At 45.3% G+C, this 18,835-nt stretch overlaps 1 protein-coding gene across 2 annotated transcripts in view; it reads left to right on the top strand.

The window, feature by feature from the left end:
* cers3a (ceramide synthase 3a) overlaps positions 1-18,835 on the top strand; it is a 127,256-nt gene that overhangs the window by 6,605 nt on the left and 101,816 nt on the right. The window contains exon 2 of one of the 2 annotated variants that reach the window (XM_072468798.1): positions 3,075-3,248. In XM_072468798.1, coding sequence (XP_072324899.1) covers positions 3,076-3,248 — 173 coding nt within the window. In that variant the 5' untranslated portion in view covers position 3,075. Of the gene's footprint in view, positions 1-3,071; positions 3,249-18,835 lie in introns of both variants that reach the window. The other variant, XM_072468797.1, reaches the window with a different exon arrangement.

The raw sequence follows: 18,835 nt of genomic DNA, 5'->3' as shown, positions 1-18,835 counted from the left end.
ACTTGTGCTTTGTAGATGATGGACAGGCTCTGCCTAGTAAGGAGGGTTAGGGTTGTTTACTGCATAATTCCTAGGTCTGACCCACTCTTGTAACTGCATCATTTATGTCTTTGGTCGAAAATAACCCCCAGGATGTTGATAGTGGGGGATTCAGTGATACTAATGCTGTTGAACCTCAAGGGGTTATGGTTAGATTCCCTCTTGTTGTAGGTGGGTATTATCTGAAGGTTTTGTGGCTTGAATGTTACTTGGTAGTTATCAGCTCGAGCAGGTGGATACCGTGGTTAAGAAGGCATATGGTAATAATAAAGGCTTTACTTTATTAGCAGAGGCATAGAGTGTAAGAGCAGGAAGTTAACAAAATGTCCTTGGCAGACAGGATTAAGGAGAATCCCAAGGCATTTTATATGTATATTAGGAACACAAGGGTAGCGAGAGAAAGAGTTAGTCCACTCGAGGACAAAGGAGGGAAATAATGTGTAGAACCAGAGGAAGTAGGTGAGGTCTTTAATGAGTGTTTTGCATGGCATTCACAAAGGAGAGGGACATGTTGATTCGTGGGGTCTCAGAGGGATGTGTAAACACTTTAGAACAGGTCATTATTACGAGGGAGGAAGTGTTAGGTATGTTAAAAAGCATTAAGGTAGACAAGTCCCCAGGACCAGATGGCATCTATCCCAGATTACTAAGGGAGACAAGAGATTACATTTCTGGGCCTCTGACAGAAATCTTTGTGTCCTCAGTGGCCACAGGTGAGATCCCAGAGAACTGGAGGATAGCCATGAGATCCCAGAGGATTGGAGGATAGCCAATGTTGTACCATTATTTAAGAAGGGTTGCAAGGATAATCCGGGTAATTATAGGCCAGTGAGCTTGACGTCAGTGATAGTGAAATTGTTGGAAAAGGTTCTCCGAGATAGGATCTATGCACATTTGGAAGTGAATCGTCTTATGAGCAACAGGCAGCATGGTTTTGTACGAGGGAGGTCATGTCTCACTAATTTGATTGAATTTTTTGAGGAGGTGACAACATTCATTAACGAGGGAAGGGCTGTGGATGTTGTCAACATGGACTTTAGTGAAGCATTTGATAAGGTCCCTCATGGCAGGCTGGTGCAAAAGGTTAGATCACATTGGGTCAGGAGTGCACTAGTTGGATGGATCCAGAACTGGCTTTGCCATAGAAGGCAGAGGGTAGCAGTGGAAGGGTGTTTTTACGAATGGAGGTCTGCAACTAGTGGTGTTCCGCAGGGATCAGTACTGGGACCTCTGCTCTTTGTAATATATATAAATGACTTAGAAGAAAAAGTAACGGGTTTGATTAGCAGGTTTGCGGATGATACGAAAATTGCAGGAGTTGGGGATAGTGATGAAGATTGTCAGAGAATGGGCTGTAAAATTGGGCCGGTCGGGGAGCCGCTGAAATAGGCCCTCGCGGCGATTCTCTGCGGGCGACCGCACAAACTCCCGCCAGCATCGTTTACATCTGGTACCACCCGGCAGGAGCTTGGACCCGGGTTGGCGGTCCGGGTGGGGGGAATCTGACTCCCGGGGGGGGGGCCTCAGCAATGGCCAGGCCCGCGATCGGGGGCCACCGATCAGCGGGCCATCACGATCTGGGAGGACCTACCTTACTCCGCGCGGGCCCGCTGTGTGGCTCCGCCAAGTTGGCGGCGCCCGCGGCGAAGTGGGCCACTGCGCGCATGCATGGACCTGCTTGCGGCCGCCGTGCGCATGTGCGGCCGCTCAGTCTGGACAGCAGGGTCCCGCCAGCAGCCAAAGCTGTGGGACACACGCCAGAGTCCTGCTCGCCACCTGGAAAACGGAGGAGCACCCCGGACTTTCGAGGTAAAGTCCAGAGTGATTCTCGCCCGTTTTCCGGCGGGCGTGGGGGCATAGTCCCCAAAAGGGAGAATCCCGGCCGTCATCCCCGTGTGCCTCAGCAATCCGCCGTGTGGCCTTTACTCTTCCTGATGTAGGCAAATAACCTTCCCACAAGTTAGAAACCAGAGTGTGACTATTTGCTGATGACTGCATGATTTATGCAGCAGGGGAAACTCAAGATCATATCAATTCACAACGAGATGGTCTTCTGGAATTGCAAAAATGGCAAAAAAACGTTTTGTACCAAAAATGTGATGTCATGCGCATCACCAACAAAAATGATTCACCAACAGATAACTTTAATGAGATTCTCCAACAAGTAGCTACACAACCATACCTGCAGTCCATCTTCAATGGAGGTTCCACATTCGACTGATTACACCCAAAACAAACAGAGTTCTTGGATTTCTGAGGAATAATCTTTGGTATTGCAACAAAATTACCAAGAGTTACAGCTTACCAAACATTTGTTTGTCCAAATCTGGAGTATTGCTAGAACTAGTGGATACAGTTTAAAAATATTTAAGATGGAGATGAGAAGAATTTATTTATCTGAAGTTCATGAATCTTTGGACCTCTCTTGCCCAGTGGAAGCAGGGTCAATTAATAATGTTAAGACCGAGGTGGCAGTGCTAATCACTGTACCACCGTGTTGCTCCATCTATTGTTGATTCAGCTAGTCTAAAATAGCATCACCAAGCTAGGGTTGAAATCCAACGACCACAGATACTTTCTAAAATTCAGGCAAACAGATTTCCCTTCACTGCCAGCTCATTAACTCATTTATGGATTGACAGGCCCCAGCATATTTATAAAAAGGTTGTTTTACATTTAAAATTAAATATTTTAAAGAAAGAGTATTAGAAAATTACTCCGTTCTAAATTCTCAATTCTTTGCACAAACAAATGTAAATGCTAATGACAGTATTTTGAAGTTGTTGGAAACAAAACTGTTGTGACAGGGTTGGAGACAGTTTTTAACAATTCCCTCCCCATGTGCCCCGAGTATGGAGCAGGGTATCTAAACTGAGCTGAGACAGATCATTTTGTTCCCTGGACTCTGTGTTTATTACAGCAAACATGGTCAGCTAGGAACATTTAATAGAATTTGCAGATTGTGTAAGTTTTATTTAATGGTGTAATATACAGTATGATAATGGAAAGTTGATTAATTGTTTTATTTCCAGCAGGATGTTACAGACACTGAGTGACTGGTTTTGGTGGGATCACCTCTGGCTTCCCCGAAATCTAACCTGGGCTGACCTTGAGGATGGAGAGGGCTATGTGTATGCCAAGATCTCCCATTTATATGTCACAGTCCTGATTGCTATTCTTCTTTTGATAGCTCGACGCTTCTTTGAAAGGTAAAGCCCTTTACTTTGCTACGTCCTGCAGTGTCTGACAAGAGCACTGAAGGAGAACATGGACGCTCTGTAGATGATATGAATAGATATTGAATGATTTGGGGGGGGGATTAGGTTTGAGGAGTTGCCATGGTGATGGCCCCATTGCCGATAGCCTTGGGGAAGTTTACTGGGAGTCCGGTGATGAAGTCGACTATTAGGATATGAAACCAATTGAGGAGGCATTTTAAGTTGGATAAAAAGTCAGCGTTGATGCCTGTGTGGGATCCATAGGTTTAAGGCAAGGGTGGATGTATGGGATGTATGAGAAGTGAAGCGAGGTGGGGCTGGAGTGAGATATATATATATATTTTTAAATTTAGAGTACCCAATTCATTTTTTCCAATTAAGGGGCAATTTAGCATGGCCAATCCACCTAGCCTGCACATCTTTGGGTTGTGGGGGCGAAACCCACACAAACATGGGGAGAATGTGCAAACTCCACACTGACAGTGACCCAGAGCCGGGATCGAACCTGGGACCTCGGCGCAGTGAGGCAGCAGTGCTATCCACTGCACCATCGTGCCGCCCTGAGAAAGAGATATATGCTTGCTGTACTGGACGAGCTGCGGGAAAGGTTTGAGTTACCGAGAGGAAGTGAGTTTAGGCATATGCAGTTACAGGACTTCACACAAAAGGAGTGGCCGATGTTCCCCCAGCAACCGGAGTATGCGTTATTAGAACAATTGCTGCTTTCTGTTGATTGGGGGAGGACAGGATTGAGGAGCAAAAAAAAAAATATTGAATGAGGGCCCACACAAAGGTTATTCAGAAGGCCAGCCTTCTCAACCTTGCCCCTCGCCTGAGGTGTGGTGATCCTCCGGTTAAATCACCAACAGTCAGCTCTCCCCCTCAAAGGGGAAAGCAGCCTATGGTCATCTGGGACTATGGAGACTTTATTTACTTTACACCAAGTAGCATTGCAGCCAGTGACTGCCTATTTCCATACACTGCAGCCGTGGTGGACCTACGTTTGGGAAAGTCCTTTGTGTACATGGGAGCATAAGATCAGGAGTAGGCATTCAGCCCATCGGGCCTGCTCCACATTTCAATTAGATCATGGCTGATCACCTACCTAAACATGACTTTACTGCACTATCCCCATATTCCTTGATGCCATTAGTATCCAGCAATCCAATCAATTTCTGTCTTGAAAATGCCCATTCTACCCAAGACTGAGCTTCCACAGCCCTCTGGGGTAGAGAATTGCAAATATTCACCACCCTCTGGATGAAGGAATCCTTCCTCATCTCTGTCCTAAATGGCTTGCTCCTTATTCTGAGACTTTTCCCTCTGGTCCTAGGCTCACCAGCCAGGGGAAACATCTTTTCCACATCCACCCTGGAAAGATTTTAAGTTTCAATGCAATGACATCTCATAATTCGAAACTCTAGAGATCACAGTTTCTTCAATCTGTCCTCGTACAATAATCCAGCCATCCCAGGGGTTAGTCTGGAGAATCTCCATTGCATTCCCATCTATGGCATAGATAAGGAGGTAAAGTTGAACATATTGTTCCACATACTGTCTCACCAAGACTATACAACTACAGCAAGACATCAAATCCCCTTGCGATGAAGATCAACATCCCATTTTCCTTCCTTATTGTTTGATGCAACTGCATGCTAACCTTTTGTAACTCATAAACAATGACACCAAGGCCCCTGTAAACATCAACTCTTCCCAACCTCACCATTTAAGAAATACTCTGCCTTTCTGGGTTTTTTTCTAGCAAAGTGGATAGGTTCATACTTACTTGCATTATATTCCATCTGTGATATTCTTGTCCATTCTCTTAACCTGTCCAAATCCACTTTAAGCCACCTTGCATCCTCCCCACAACTTACAATCTTCCCTAGTTTTGTGTCATCTTACCTAGTTTGTGTCATCAGCAAATTTGAATAGATTGTGAACATCTGTGGCCCCAGCACTGATTCATACGGTACCCCAGTAGTCACAACCTGCCATCCTGAGAATGACTCATTTGTTCCTACTCTGTTTTCTGTCTGTTAACTAATTCTCAATCCATGCCAGTATATACTCTCCAATCCCATGTGCTGTATCGGACCTTAACAAAGGCCTTCTGACAATCCAACAACACCACATCCACTGGTTATCCTTTGTTGCACCTCAAACTTGGGTCAACTAACGTTCCAGACAAAAGACTCAAACTCTCAAATTATCGTACAACAATCTCACCAGGTTACCACAAGTATCAAAACTCCACTATAATGGGTATCAGACGTTCTGTACACAAGGTATCAAAACTCTGTTCCAGAAAAGGAATCAAAGCTTGGACCTAAATACCACCCATTAAGAGGCGAGATGATCAGTCTCCCTCTTGGCAGATTCTGATATCCTCTCTGAGTCCCAGACCAAGGGTGCTGCTTTTAATGAATGGTTGTTCCTGCAGGTTGTCACACCAGAAGTTCCTTTTGTCTCTCCTTATACTGATCTTGCTGGCACTGATCATGCTCACAGGACAGGCATTAATTAATCACTGTCACGAATGCTCAGGGAATCGTGTCTCTCTTAGGGTGTTGTATTTCTCCCAGGAGCACGACATGGGTCTGTGACCAATCACTGTCTACTCAAGACATAGCAACAGCCAGCCACTGTTCAATCAGCTCCTGTGCCGGTTCTTCACCGCAGACCCTCGCAGCCTTGCTGCTCCCACAGTCCTTCACCTGATACAATGTTAGCTCTTTTAACAATCAGGCTTTGCTGGTGTCTTTATGAATACCCATCGGGTTACATCTTTATCTACGCCACAAGTAATATCCTCAAAAAAACTCCTACAGGTTTGTCAGACATGATTTCTCTTTTCTCAATCCATGGTGATGTTGCCCAATCATAATCATTATTTTGCAGGTATCCAGTTATCACGTCCTTAGATTCTAACATTTTCCCTTCTTCCGATGTTAAACTAAGGTTTTTAGGTGTCTGTTTTTCTCTCCCTCCTTAAATAACAGGGATATATTTGCTCCTTTCCAGAATTTATAGAATTTTGAAAGATAATCACCAATGCATCCACTATCTCTATAACCACCTTCTTCAACACTCAGGGATCCAGCTCATCTGGTCCAGACGATTTATTAACCTTCAATCCAAATAATTTTTTAGTATTACCTCTTTATACTAATATCTTTGCATTCCTCATTTTTGCAAATCCCTTGGTTCCCGAGTGTTTCTGGGAGATTATCAGTATTTTCTCCCGTGAAGACGTTACAAAATAACTGTTTAGGTTCTCTGCCAGTTCCTTATTCTCCAGTCTCCGCCTGTAATGGACCCACATTTAACCTTGCTAATCTTCTTGCACACCAAAAGGAACTTTTACAGTCTGCTTTTATATTTTTCACCAGTTTGTATTCATATTCTCCCTTCCCTTTATCAATTGCTTGGTCCTCCTTTGTTGGATTCCAAGTTCTCAAACCATCATGTACATACTCCAGGAATTCATCCTCCACCGTGATACTGCTAATTAGGTTTACCCAGTCTAAGTACATTGAAGTCACCCATTATTACTGAATTTCCCATGTTAAATGCAGCCATAATTTCTGGATTTATACCGTGCCCAACATTACCACTACCGTTTGGTTGCCTATGAACAACTCCCACCAATGTTTGCTGCCCTTTGCTGTGTCTTAGCTCCATCCAAACTGATTCTACATCTTGATCCTTTAATCTAAGATCCTCTCGTGTACTGATCTCGCCCTATATTAACGGCATTACCCCACCTTTTCTTTTTAGCTTTTCCTTTCTAAATGATGAGTATCCTTGAATAGTCAGTTCCCAGTCTTGGTCACCCTGTAAGCATGTTGCTGTGATGGCATTTAGATCATAACCATTTACCTCTATTTGTGTCTTCAAGTCGTCTACCTTGCTATGAATGCTGCATGCATTCATATAGACTACCCTTAACATGCTGTTTTAATGTTCTTCATTCTCATCCTATTTGGTGCTTGCCTTTGCTTCACCTGCCTTTTTAATTTCACTTTTCTACTTCCTGTTACCAGTTTTGCATCCCTCCACTCTGAACTCCCTTTCAGGTTCCCATCCCTCAACCCTCCACAGCTGCACTAGCGAATCTCCCTGCAAGGGTGTTAGTGTCGTTCGTGCTACAGGTCCCACCTACCCCAGAGCTGCCCCCATTGCCTCAGACCTCTGATGTCCTCTCTCTTTGGGCAGCACGGTAGCACAGTGGTTAGCACTGTTGCATCATAGCTCCAGGGGCCCAGGTTCGATTCCCGGCTTGGGTCACTGTCTGTGCGGAGTCTGCACATTCTTCTACCTGTGTCTGCGTGGGTTTCCTCTGGGTGCTTCGGTTTCCTCCCACAAGTCCCGAAAGACGTGCTGTTAGGTAATTTGGACATTCAGAATTTTCCCTCTGTGTACCCGAACAGGTGCCAGAGTCTGGTGACTAGGGGACTTTCACAGTAACGTAACTGCAGTGTTAATGTAAGCCTACTTGTGACAATAAAGATCTATTATTATTATTACACCAGTTGTCTAGCCACGTGTTCAATCACTCAATCGTCCTATTCCTGTACTCACTAGCACGTGGCACTGGGAGTAAACATAGGAACATATTCCTGATGATACTGCTTTTGAGGTCAAGGTTTTTAATTTCTCCCTAAAATCTGCTTTCAGGACTTCATCTCTCTTCCTACCATTATCATTGGTACCTTTGGTTAATTGCTCTCCCTAAGAAGGAAGTCCTGCAGCCGTTCTGTAACATCCTTGCCCCTGGTGCCAAGTACCATCCCAGAGTCATGTCTACGACTGCTGAAATGCCTGTCTGTTCCCCCAATTAATGAATCCTCCATCACTATTGTTCTTCCACTCGTCTCTCTCCTCTCCTGAGCAGCTGAGCCACCCATGGTGTCACAGATGTGACTCTTGCTACATTCCTCTGAGGAACCATCGACCCCACCAGTATCCAAAATGGAAAACTGGTCAGAGACTCCAGCACTACCTGCCAGGTTCTCTTAGTCTGCCTGGCAATCACCTGTTCCTTTCCTGCTTGTCCCCGGCCCGCATTGTAGCCACCTCCTTAAAGGAGTGATTGGTTCCCTTCTACTAATCGGCTAATAGCATCTTTTTTGTTGCTTTTTCTGTAGCGCGATCGGGTCTGAAATTTAACACTGCTTTGGACTGAATAAACATCACCTGAAAACCATTAAAGGTGGTAATTCTGTATCTGCCTTTGTCATCGGCACATATCAGATAATTAAACCTTGAAATTATAATGAGTGCAGTCTTCTACATAATTTATATGTAGAAAACAAAGTGAAATTGATCATAAACTTGCTGTTTTGGAAATTAAACATCTTTCTTTAAATTAATATATCTCCCCTGACAGTGCTCTCAGCGATGACAATGGCACAGGTTAGCAGATCTCCCATGGGTGCACACAGTGTGGAGCTCGGGTTCAGGGTGGGAGCAGTCAACTGGAAATGGAACAAATGCTGAGAGAGTAGATTAGTTGGCCTACAGTGGCCTCATCTCTCAATCATCAAAGCAGGGAGGCAAGAGAAATAAAACCTCAAAGCAATGGGGTAAATTTTAGTAAGCTCCTGCTGTTGAAGTGAAGCGAGGGGGGTAGATCACAGAATCAGGTGCTGGCCTGTCTTGCCTTATGTGCAGTCGCCAGCGATTAGCTTTTAGTTCAGCTCTGGATCTTCCCACATACACCCAACAAACCTAATCCTCCAGAGGGCAGACTTTATTTTGAATATGTTAATTCCACAATAATACAATTGTTTACTAAATTAATGTAAACAATTTATCATATGAGATTTAAAAATTGAATATTTATAATATTTTATGAATATTACAATATGATTGCAATGGGTAATCGAACATCTGAGTCCATAAACTAACAGATTTCTTTAATCTTTATTGTCACAATAATCTTTATTGTCACAAGTAGGCTTACATTAACACTGCAATGAAGTTACTGTGAAGAGCCCCTGATCGCCATATTCCAGCGCCTGTTCGGATAGACAGAGGGAGAATTCAGAATGTCCAATTCACCTAACAGCACATCTTTGGGGACTTGTGGGAGAAAACCTGAGCACCCGGAGGAAACCCACGGAGACACGGGGAGAACATGCACAGACAGTGACCCAAGCCGGGAATCGAACCTGGGACCCCGGCACTGAAGTGACAGTACTAGCTCCCGTGCTTCCCTAAACAGAGCTCTGGGACCAAAATGTGGAACATCTCCGATTGTTTTTTTAGGGCCAATGAACTGTTTTTTAGGGCCAATAAACTCTGGGTGGGTGGGAAGGTAAAGCAGCAGGTAATCCTTCTAACAACTGTGGGGCTAAGATGTGACTTCTCCAGAGGCCCCAGATACAATAACATTTGCGCAGCTGGTTGAACTGGTCAAAGAGCACTATAACCCAAAATCATTGGTGATAATGCAACGATATAAATTTAATTCTGCAATGAGAAACCCAGGGGAGAGGTTGGCAGCATTCATGGTACGGTTAAGGCAGTTAGCTGAACAATGTAAATTTGGATCGACACTCAATGAGATGTTAGGAGATAGGTTTGTTTGTGGTATGAATAACCTCACCACACAGAAAAGAAACTTAGCACAGCAGAACTGTTAGTGGAGACAGAATGTATCTTGAAAAGAATGTTAGATATTGCTCAGGATACAGAAAGCACTAAAAAGGTGCATTAGAGTTGCAAATCATAGAATTTACAGTGCAGAAGGAGGCCATTCAGCCCATTGAGTCTGCACTGGCCCTTGGAAAGAGCACACTACTTAAGCCCACGCCTCCACCCTATCCCCGTTATCCAGTAATCCCATCTAACCTTTTTGGACACTAAGGGCAATTTATCATGGACAGTCCACCTCACCTGCACATCTTTGGACTGTGGGAGGAACCGGAGCACCCGGAGTAAACCCATGCATATGCGAGGAGAAAGGACAGATTGTGCGTATAGACACTGACCCAAGCTGGAAATCGCACCTGGGACCCTGGAGCTGTGAAGCAACTGTGCTAACCACTTTGCTATCATGCAGATAGGCGAGGGTAACCAACTTTGGCGGGAAACCTCAGGGACTCGTGGTGCCAGGGGTGAGGGCTCTGAAAGCTATGAGTTGAAGAGCAGTGAGCACCACAGGGCACAGAGGTGCAGAAAGTCCGGCCTGCAGACCAATAACTTAGAAGAATGCGATCAGTGTGGGGGAGAGCACCCCAAGGAGAGGTATAAATTTAAATTTGCAACACGTTTTGCCTGTGACAGGAGGGGGCATATTAGGATTAAATGCAGAACCAAACAAAGTCTCCCAAGGGCCAACAAAAAAATCTACTCCTGCGGTGTATTGTTTAGAAAATGTACTCCGAAAAGGAAACTGAAGTTCACAAACTAAACAATATTAAACTAAACCAGTCAGCCCCAATTGTAATTGTGTTAATGGTGAATGATTGGCCACTGAAGATGGAGAGCAGACATATCGGTATTTGCAAGGTAGAGTCCAGCCTCTTAAATTAAAAAGCACAATGGCCAGACTGGCCGTTGAAAATACTCAGTACGACGGCAACACCAGTAACCTACTGACATCAATCATTGTGGTCAAGGGCCAGGTCTTATGGGCCGAGATTGGCTCCATCAGATTCTACTAAATTGGTTGGAAATTTTCAGCATTAATGAAGGTAATTTTCACAGAATGTTAAGGAAATACCAAGACGTATTTTAGAACGAACTGGGCAAGATACAAGGTATCAAGGCAAAGGTCTACGTTGACCCTGAGGCAACACCCCAAGTTCTACAGAGCTCTTCCAGTGCCCTATGCTTTGCACCGAAAAGTAGAAGCTGAGCTCAAGTTGCTCGAGGACTTGGGAATAATTAAGCCTGTGTGAGCTGCCCCCGTCGCCCCTGTTGTTAAGCCTGACCGGACTGTAAGAATATGCAGAGATTATAAACTAACCATCAGTATCCTATACTAAAAATCGAAGATCTGTATGCCAAGTTAGCTGGAGGATTGACTTGCATGATACTCAACATGAGTCATGCTTATCAGCAGATAGAGGTAGATGAGACATCTAGGGAATTCGTAACAGTCAACAACCACACAGGCTTATATGAATATTCCCAGCTGTCATTCGGAGTATCCACCATGTGCGCCATTTTCCAGTGTACTATGGAAAGCTTGTTTCAGGGCCTGACCAAGCTAGTGGGAAACACAGTGGCACGGTGGTTAGCACTGCTGCCTCAGCGCCAGGGACCCGGGTTCAATTCCAGCCTCGGGTGACAATCTGTGTGGATTTTGTACTTTCTCCCCGTGTCTGTGTGGGTTTCCTTCTGGTGCTCCGGTTTCCTCCCACAGTCCAAAGATGTGCAGGTTGGGTGGATTGGCTATGCTAAATTGCCCCTTTAGTGTCCAGGGATGTGTAGGTTGGGTGAAAGGAATATAGGAATAGGGCGGGGAGTGGGCTTGGGTGGAGTACTCTTTCAGAGGGTCGGTGCAGACTGAATGGGCCAAATGGCCTCCTGCACTGTAGGGATTCTGTTCTATTCTAGTTATCAATTTTGATAATGTATTAATTACGGGAACTTCTGAAGAAGAACACTTGGCAAATTGGAGGATGTGTTGAAAAGATTAAAAGAAGCGGGGGTAAGGCTCGAGAGAAAAATGCACATTCCAAGCCCCCGCAGTAACATATTCGGAATTTAGGGTCGACGCTCAAGGACTGCATCCAATGGGAGAGAAGGTTGAGACAACCCAAGGAGCACCAGCCCCTGAAAGGTATCAGAACCAAAATCATTCTTGGGGATGGTGAATTATTATGGACGATTTATCCCCATCCTGTCCACGTTGCTGGCACCTTGCGTACACTTCTCTGGAAGTACCAAAAGTGGCACTGGAATGAACATCAAAAGGAAGCATTTGAGCGGGTTAAAATGACAATGCAGTCTTCAAACATCTTCGTCCATTTTGATCCTGTGAAAGAAATAGCGCTGACCTGTGACGACCTGCCCTACAGAATATTTGAGGATGGTGTAGAGAGACCTATTGTTTTCACGTCCTTGAACACGATTGAATGCTGAGAGGGACTATTCTCAGATCGAAAAGGAGGGTTTGGTTATTATTTATGTGGTGAAAAGGTTTCACCAGTACATTTACGGAGTGCACTTTAAGCTAATTACCAACCCTAGGGTGGTGTTGGGGCCCATGGCTATACTTGCCCACATTGCCAATGTGGATGTTTTAAGCTGCCTTCCTTTGCCACAAAATATTCCACCGCCATCAGTGCCCCAAGGAATTGTGCTCCCTCTTAATTTTCTGGACATGTTACCTGAATCAGCACAACACATCAAGTTTTGGACCCAAAGGGACCCCATTTTGCCCAGAGTCAAAACGGATGGTCCTTCACGGTTGGCATCATGACAAATCCAAACAAATCCGACCATTCCAAGTCCGAAAGGATGAGCTAAGTTGTGAAGATGGAGCACGGTTGAGGGGAACCATGGTGATCGCTCCTGCTCGGACAATGTTATTACAGGATTTGCGTTGTGCACATCCCGGTATGAGGAAAATGAAAATGGTTGCCTGGAGTTACGTGTGGTGGCCCTGGATCGATAAAGACATTGAAGACCTTGGTAGACACTGCGACCAGCATCAAATAAAGCAAAGTTAACCACCCTCTGCTTTTCTGGACAGGTGGGATTGGCCGGTCGGCCGTAGGTGTGATTCCATGTTGATTTTGCAGGCCCCTCATGGGCAGCTAGTTTCTCCTCATTATTGACGCTCATTCAAAATGGATGGAAATTCATGAGATGAAGACCACAAACTCTTCAGCCGCAACTGAGAAACTACAGCAGACATTTGCCACACATGGGTTACATAGAACATAGAACAATACAGCGCAGTACAGGCCCTTCGGCCCACGATGTTGCACCGAAACAAAAGCCATCTAACCTACACTATGCCATTATCATCCATATGTTTATCCAATAAACTTTTAAATGCCCTCAATGTTGGCGAGTTCACTACTGTAGCAGGTAGGGCATTCCACGGCCTCACTACTCTTTGCGTAAAGAACCTACCTCTGACCTCTGTCCTATATCTATTACCCCTCAGTTTAAAGTTATGTCCCCTCGTGCCAGCCATTTCCATCCGCGGGAGAAGGCTCTCACTGTCCACCCTATCCAACCCCCTGATCATTTTGTATGCCTCTATTAAGTCTCCTCTTAACCTTCTCTCCAACGAAAACAACCTCAAGTCCATCAGCCTTTCCTCATAAGATTTTCCCTCCATACCAGGCAACATCCTGGTAAATCTCCTCTGCACCCGCTCCAAAGCCTCCACGTCCTTCCTATAATGCGGTGACCAGAACTGTACGCAATACTCCAAATGCGGCCGTACCAGAGTTCTGTACAGCTGCAACATGACCTCCCGACTCCGGAACTCAATCCCTCTACCAATAAAGGCCAACACTCCATAGGCCTTCTTCACAACCCTATCAACCTGGGTGGCAACTTTCAGGGATCTATGTACATGGACACCTAGATCCCTCTGCTCATCCACACTTTCAAGAACTTCACCATTAGCCAAATATTCTGCATTCCTGTTATTCCTTCCAAAGTGAATCACCTCACACTTCTCTACATTAAACTCCATTTGCCACCTCTCAGCCCAGCTCTGCAGCTTATCTATATCCCTCTGTAACCTGCTACTTCCTTCCACACTATCGACAACACCACCGACTTTAGTATCGTCTGCAAATTTACTCACCCACCCTTCTGCGCCTTCCTCTAGGTCATTGATAAAAATGACAAACAGCAACGGCCCCAGAACAGATCCTTGTGGTACTCCACTTGTGACTGTACTCCATTCTGAACATTTCCCATCAACCACCACCCTCTGTCTTCTTTCAGCTAGCCAATTTCTGATCCACATCTCTAAATCACCCTCAATCCCCAGCCTCCGTATTTTTTGCAATAGCCTACCGTGGGGAACCTTATCAAACGCTTTGCTGAAATCCATATACACCACATCAACTGCTCTACCCTCGTCTACCTGTTCAGTCACCTTCTCAAAGAACTCAATAAGGTTTGTGAGGCATGACCTACCCTTCACAAAGCCATGCTGACTATCCCTGATCATATTATTCCTATCTAGATGATTATAAATCTTGTCTCTTATAATCCCCTCCAAGACTTTACCCACTACAGACGTGAGGCTCACCGGTCTATAGTTGCCGGGGTTGTCTCTGCTCCCCTTTTTGAACAAAGGGACCACATTTGCTGTCCTCCAGTCCTCTGGCACTATTCCTGTAGCCAATGATGACATAAAAATCAAAGCCAAAGGTCCAGCAATCTCTTCCCTGGCCTCCCAGAGAATCCTAGGATAAATCCCATCAGGTCCCGGGGACTTATCTATTTTCAGCCTGTCCAGAATTGCCAACACCTCTTCCCTATGTACCTCAATGCCATCTATTCTATTAGCCTGGGGCTCAGCATTCTCCTCCACAACATTATCTTTTTCCCGAGTGAATACTGACGAAAAATATTCATTTAGTATCTCGCCTATCTCTTCAGACTCCACACACAATTTCCCATCCCTGTCCTTGACTGGTCCTACTCTTTCCCTAGTCATTCGCTTATTCCTGACATACCTATAGAAAGCTTTTGGGTTTTCCTTGATCCTTCCTGCCAAATACTTCTCATGTCCCCTCCTTGCTCGTCTTAGCTCTCTCTTTAGATCCTTCCTCACTACCTTGTAACTATCCATCGCCCCAACCGAAACTTCACACTTCATCTTCACATAGGCCTCCTTCTTCCTCTTAACAAGAGATTCCACTTCCTTGGTAAACCACGGTTCCCTCGCTCGACACCTTCCTCCCTGTCTGACCGGTACATACTTATCAAGAACACGCAGTAGCTGATCCTTGAACAAGCCCCACTTATCCAGTGTGTCCAACACTTGCAGCCTACTTCTCCACCTTATCCCCCCCAAGTCACGTCTAATGGCATCATAATTGCCCTTCCCCCAGCTATAACTCTTGCCCTGCGGTGTATACTTATGCCTTTCCATCATTAACGTAAACGTCACCGAATTGTGGTCACTGTCCCCAAAGTGCTCTCCTACCTCCAAATCCAACACCTGGCCTGGTTCATTACCCAAAACCAAATCCAACGTGGCCTCGCCTCTTGTTGGCCTGTCAACATATTGTTTCAGGAAACCCTCCTGCACACACTGTACAAAAAACGACCCATCTATTGTACTCGAACTATATCTTTTCCAGTCAATATTTGGAAAGTTAAAGTCTCCCATAATAACTACCCTGTTACTTTCGCTCATATCCAGAATCATCTTCGCCATCCTTTCCTCTACATCCCTAGAACTATTAGGAGGCCTATAAAAAACTCCCAACAGGGTGACCTCTCCTTTCCTGTTTCTAACTTCAGCCCATACTACCTCGGAAGAAGAGTCCCCATCTAGCATTCTCTCCGCCACCGTAATACTGCTCTTGACTAGCAGCGCCACACCTCCCCCTCTTTTGCCTCCTTCTCTGAGCTTACTAAAACACCTAAACCCGGAACCTGCAACATCCATTCCTGTCCCTGCTCTATCCATGTCTCCGAAATGGCCACAACATCGAAGTCCCAGGTACCAACCCATGCTGCCAGTTCCCCTACCTTGTTTCGTATACTCCTGGCATTGAAGTAGACACACTTCAAACCACCTACCTGAACACTGGCCCCCTCCTGCGACGTCAAATCTGTGCTCCTGACCTCTATACTCTCATTCTCCCTTACCCTAAAACTACAATCCAGGTTCCCATGCCCCTGCTGCATTAGTTTAAACCCCCCCAAAGAGCACTAACAAATCTCCCCCCCAGGATATTTGTGCCCCTCAGGTTCAGATGTAGACTATCCTGTCTGTAGAGGTCCCACCTTCCCCAGAAAGAGCCCCAGTTATCCAGAAATCTGAATCCCTCCCGCCTGCACCATCCCTGTAGCCACGTGTTTAAATGCTCTCTCTCCCTATTCCTCATCTCACTATCACGTGGCACGGGCAACAACCCAGAGATAACAACTCTGTTTGTTCTAGTTCTGAGCTTCCATCCTAGCTCCCTGAAAGCCTGCCTGACATCCTTGTCCCCTTTCCTACCTATGTCGTTAGTGCCAATGTGGACCACGACTTGGGGCTGCTCCCCCTCCCCCCTAAGGACCCGGAAAACACGATCCGAGACAGGTTGTCTGGAGTGCAGATCTCTGACAATGGGACTGCATTCACAAGTGAAGAATTTTAGCACTACATGCAAACCAATGGGATTAGGGATGTAAGAACAGCCCTCTACCACCTGGCCTCAAATGGGTTAGCTGAAAATGGCATCGAGACTTTTAAATCTGCTACGAAAAAAGAGTCAACTGGAATGGCCTGTTTGTTACTAGCAATGTCTCATGTCACTACGGGAGTCGCCCCTGCTGAATTGCTCATGGGAAGGTGGCTGAATTGGGTCCTTGGGATGGTTGTGGCCAAGACTGGTCCAGTGTCATACGTAGTTGATGTACACGGGAAGAGAATGAGGATCTCCTGAGGAGAAGAGAACCCCGCACAGTACCAATTGAACAGTCTGTCCCTGCTGCACCTGTTAAATGTTACCCCAGCAATTGTAAGTGGAATCGAATCTAACAACCCTGAGGAGGGCTAAGTATCATTCCAGTGTGATTTGGAGAGGTTATCGAACAACCTATGCAAACTGGAAGTTTTCCTGTTGTTGTTTCAGACAAAACTACATCAACTGACAAAACACCTGTTGAAGAACTGTGACGCTCAGATGAATTAGAAAATCTCCAGATACACTTACTTATTGAGAGACTGTGTTAAAGTAGTCGTTGTCGTCGTCCCCCGTTCTCCTCCCCCCCCCCCCTTGCTGTGCAATATTGTAAATAGTTTTGTTATTGTAAAACATTAATTAAGAACTTGAAGGGGGAACGATGGGTGGCGGTTTATTGGGAGGGGGGGGGGCACATGACCCTTTTGGCTAATTGCAGGCAGGTGCATGAATTAAGCACCGGGAGCATGGGCTGAATCAGTAAGTTCAGAAGCCTTCTTATCACTGTCCTGTACATAGTTGCTTCACAGCACCGGGGACCCGGGTTCGATTACCGGCTTGATTTTATTGTGCGGAGTCTGCAAGGTCTCCTCCTGTTGGCGTGGGTTTCCTTTGGGTGCTCCGGTTTCCTCCAACAAGCCCTGAAAGACGTGCTTGTTTGATTAAAAAGGACATTCTGAATTCTCCCTCTGTGTACCCGAACAGGCGCCGGAATGTGGCGACTAGGGGCTTTTCATTGTAACTTCATTGCAGTGCCGATGTAAGCCTACTTGTGACACGAATAAAGATTATTATTATTCTTATTAGTTGTTTTTCCCCAAATAAACCCCTGTTCGTTTACCTGCCTTGTTGGTCATCAGTTCCTCACAGTCATTACAATCTTAAAAAGGATCATTATTGCCAGCTCATACTGAGGCAGACACAAGTCAATATTTCAGCAGATGTAGGTCTTTAGCACAAAGTCCACCAACACTGACAAATATTGTCCAAAACAAAGTCAGGTTGTAAATTTAGTTCACTTTTATGGTGACTATTACATATTAAATCTGGCCACCTAACACTGCAAATAACCCAGGGGGGTTGGTGGTTGTGGTGTGTGGTGTGGCGATGCACAGGTAAGGAGAAACACTTAAATAAAAATCTGCTGGGGCAGTGGGTGCTGCCTTCCAGCCCCCACCCATCACAAATACATTCGCCCCCACCCCCTCTTCATCACCCCGAGCTGCCGCTGGGAGACTGCTTCCATTCAGCGGGGCAAATACCGATGGCCTGGTAAAATAGTCCTTCATTGGGTCTTCACATATTTAAATTGAAGGTGGACAGCCTCTTCAATTCCCGCATCAGGAAAGATCCCTGTAGGTGGGACATGGTCAGGGTGCTGATCTGCCACAGCTCCCCATCAATTCACCGCGTGCTCCTTCACTAGCCTCCCTTCCTGCTTCGTGGAGGCCAATAAAAGTCTGGACATAATTACTGTTGTAATGTAAGATACACTAATAGCTAATGGTAGGCACAGCATAATCCCTTAAATAATAAGATAAATAACCAACTAGTCTAAACAGAGCAATTCAGTCCCATTCACAGTACGCTAAAGGATTCTTGCTATAGATTGGATTTACTGCTCATCTTTTATAAATAATAAATATTCTGTTTGTTTCTTGACACTATTTCTGTACTTTGATTTATTTTACGAACAGACTCAAAAACAACAACTTCCCCGCTGTTACCAGACTCCTAAATGACCTTCTTATGGCTGACCTCATTAACACTACACCCCTGTATGCTTCATCCAATGCCGGTGCTTATGTAGTTACATTGTGTACCTTGTGTTGCCCTATTATGTATTTTCTTTTATTTCCTTTTCTTCCCATGAACTTAATGATCTGTTGAGCTGCTCGCAGAAAAATACTTTCCACTGTACCTCTGTACACGTGACAATAAACAAATCAAATTAAGAAATCT

The sequence above is a fragment of the Scyliorhinus torazame genome, chromosome 12, assembly GCF_047496885.1.
Source record: "Scyliorhinus torazame isolate Kashiwa2021f chromosome 12, sScyTor2.1, whole genome shotgun sequence".
NCBI classification, from domain to species: domain Eukaryota; kingdom Metazoa; phylum Chordata; class Chondrichthyes; order Carcharhiniformes; family Scyliorhinidae; genus Scyliorhinus; species Scyliorhinus torazame.
The sequence above is the reverse complement of the archived record's forward strand: the minus strand, read 5'-3'. Positions and strand labels throughout refer to the sequence as shown.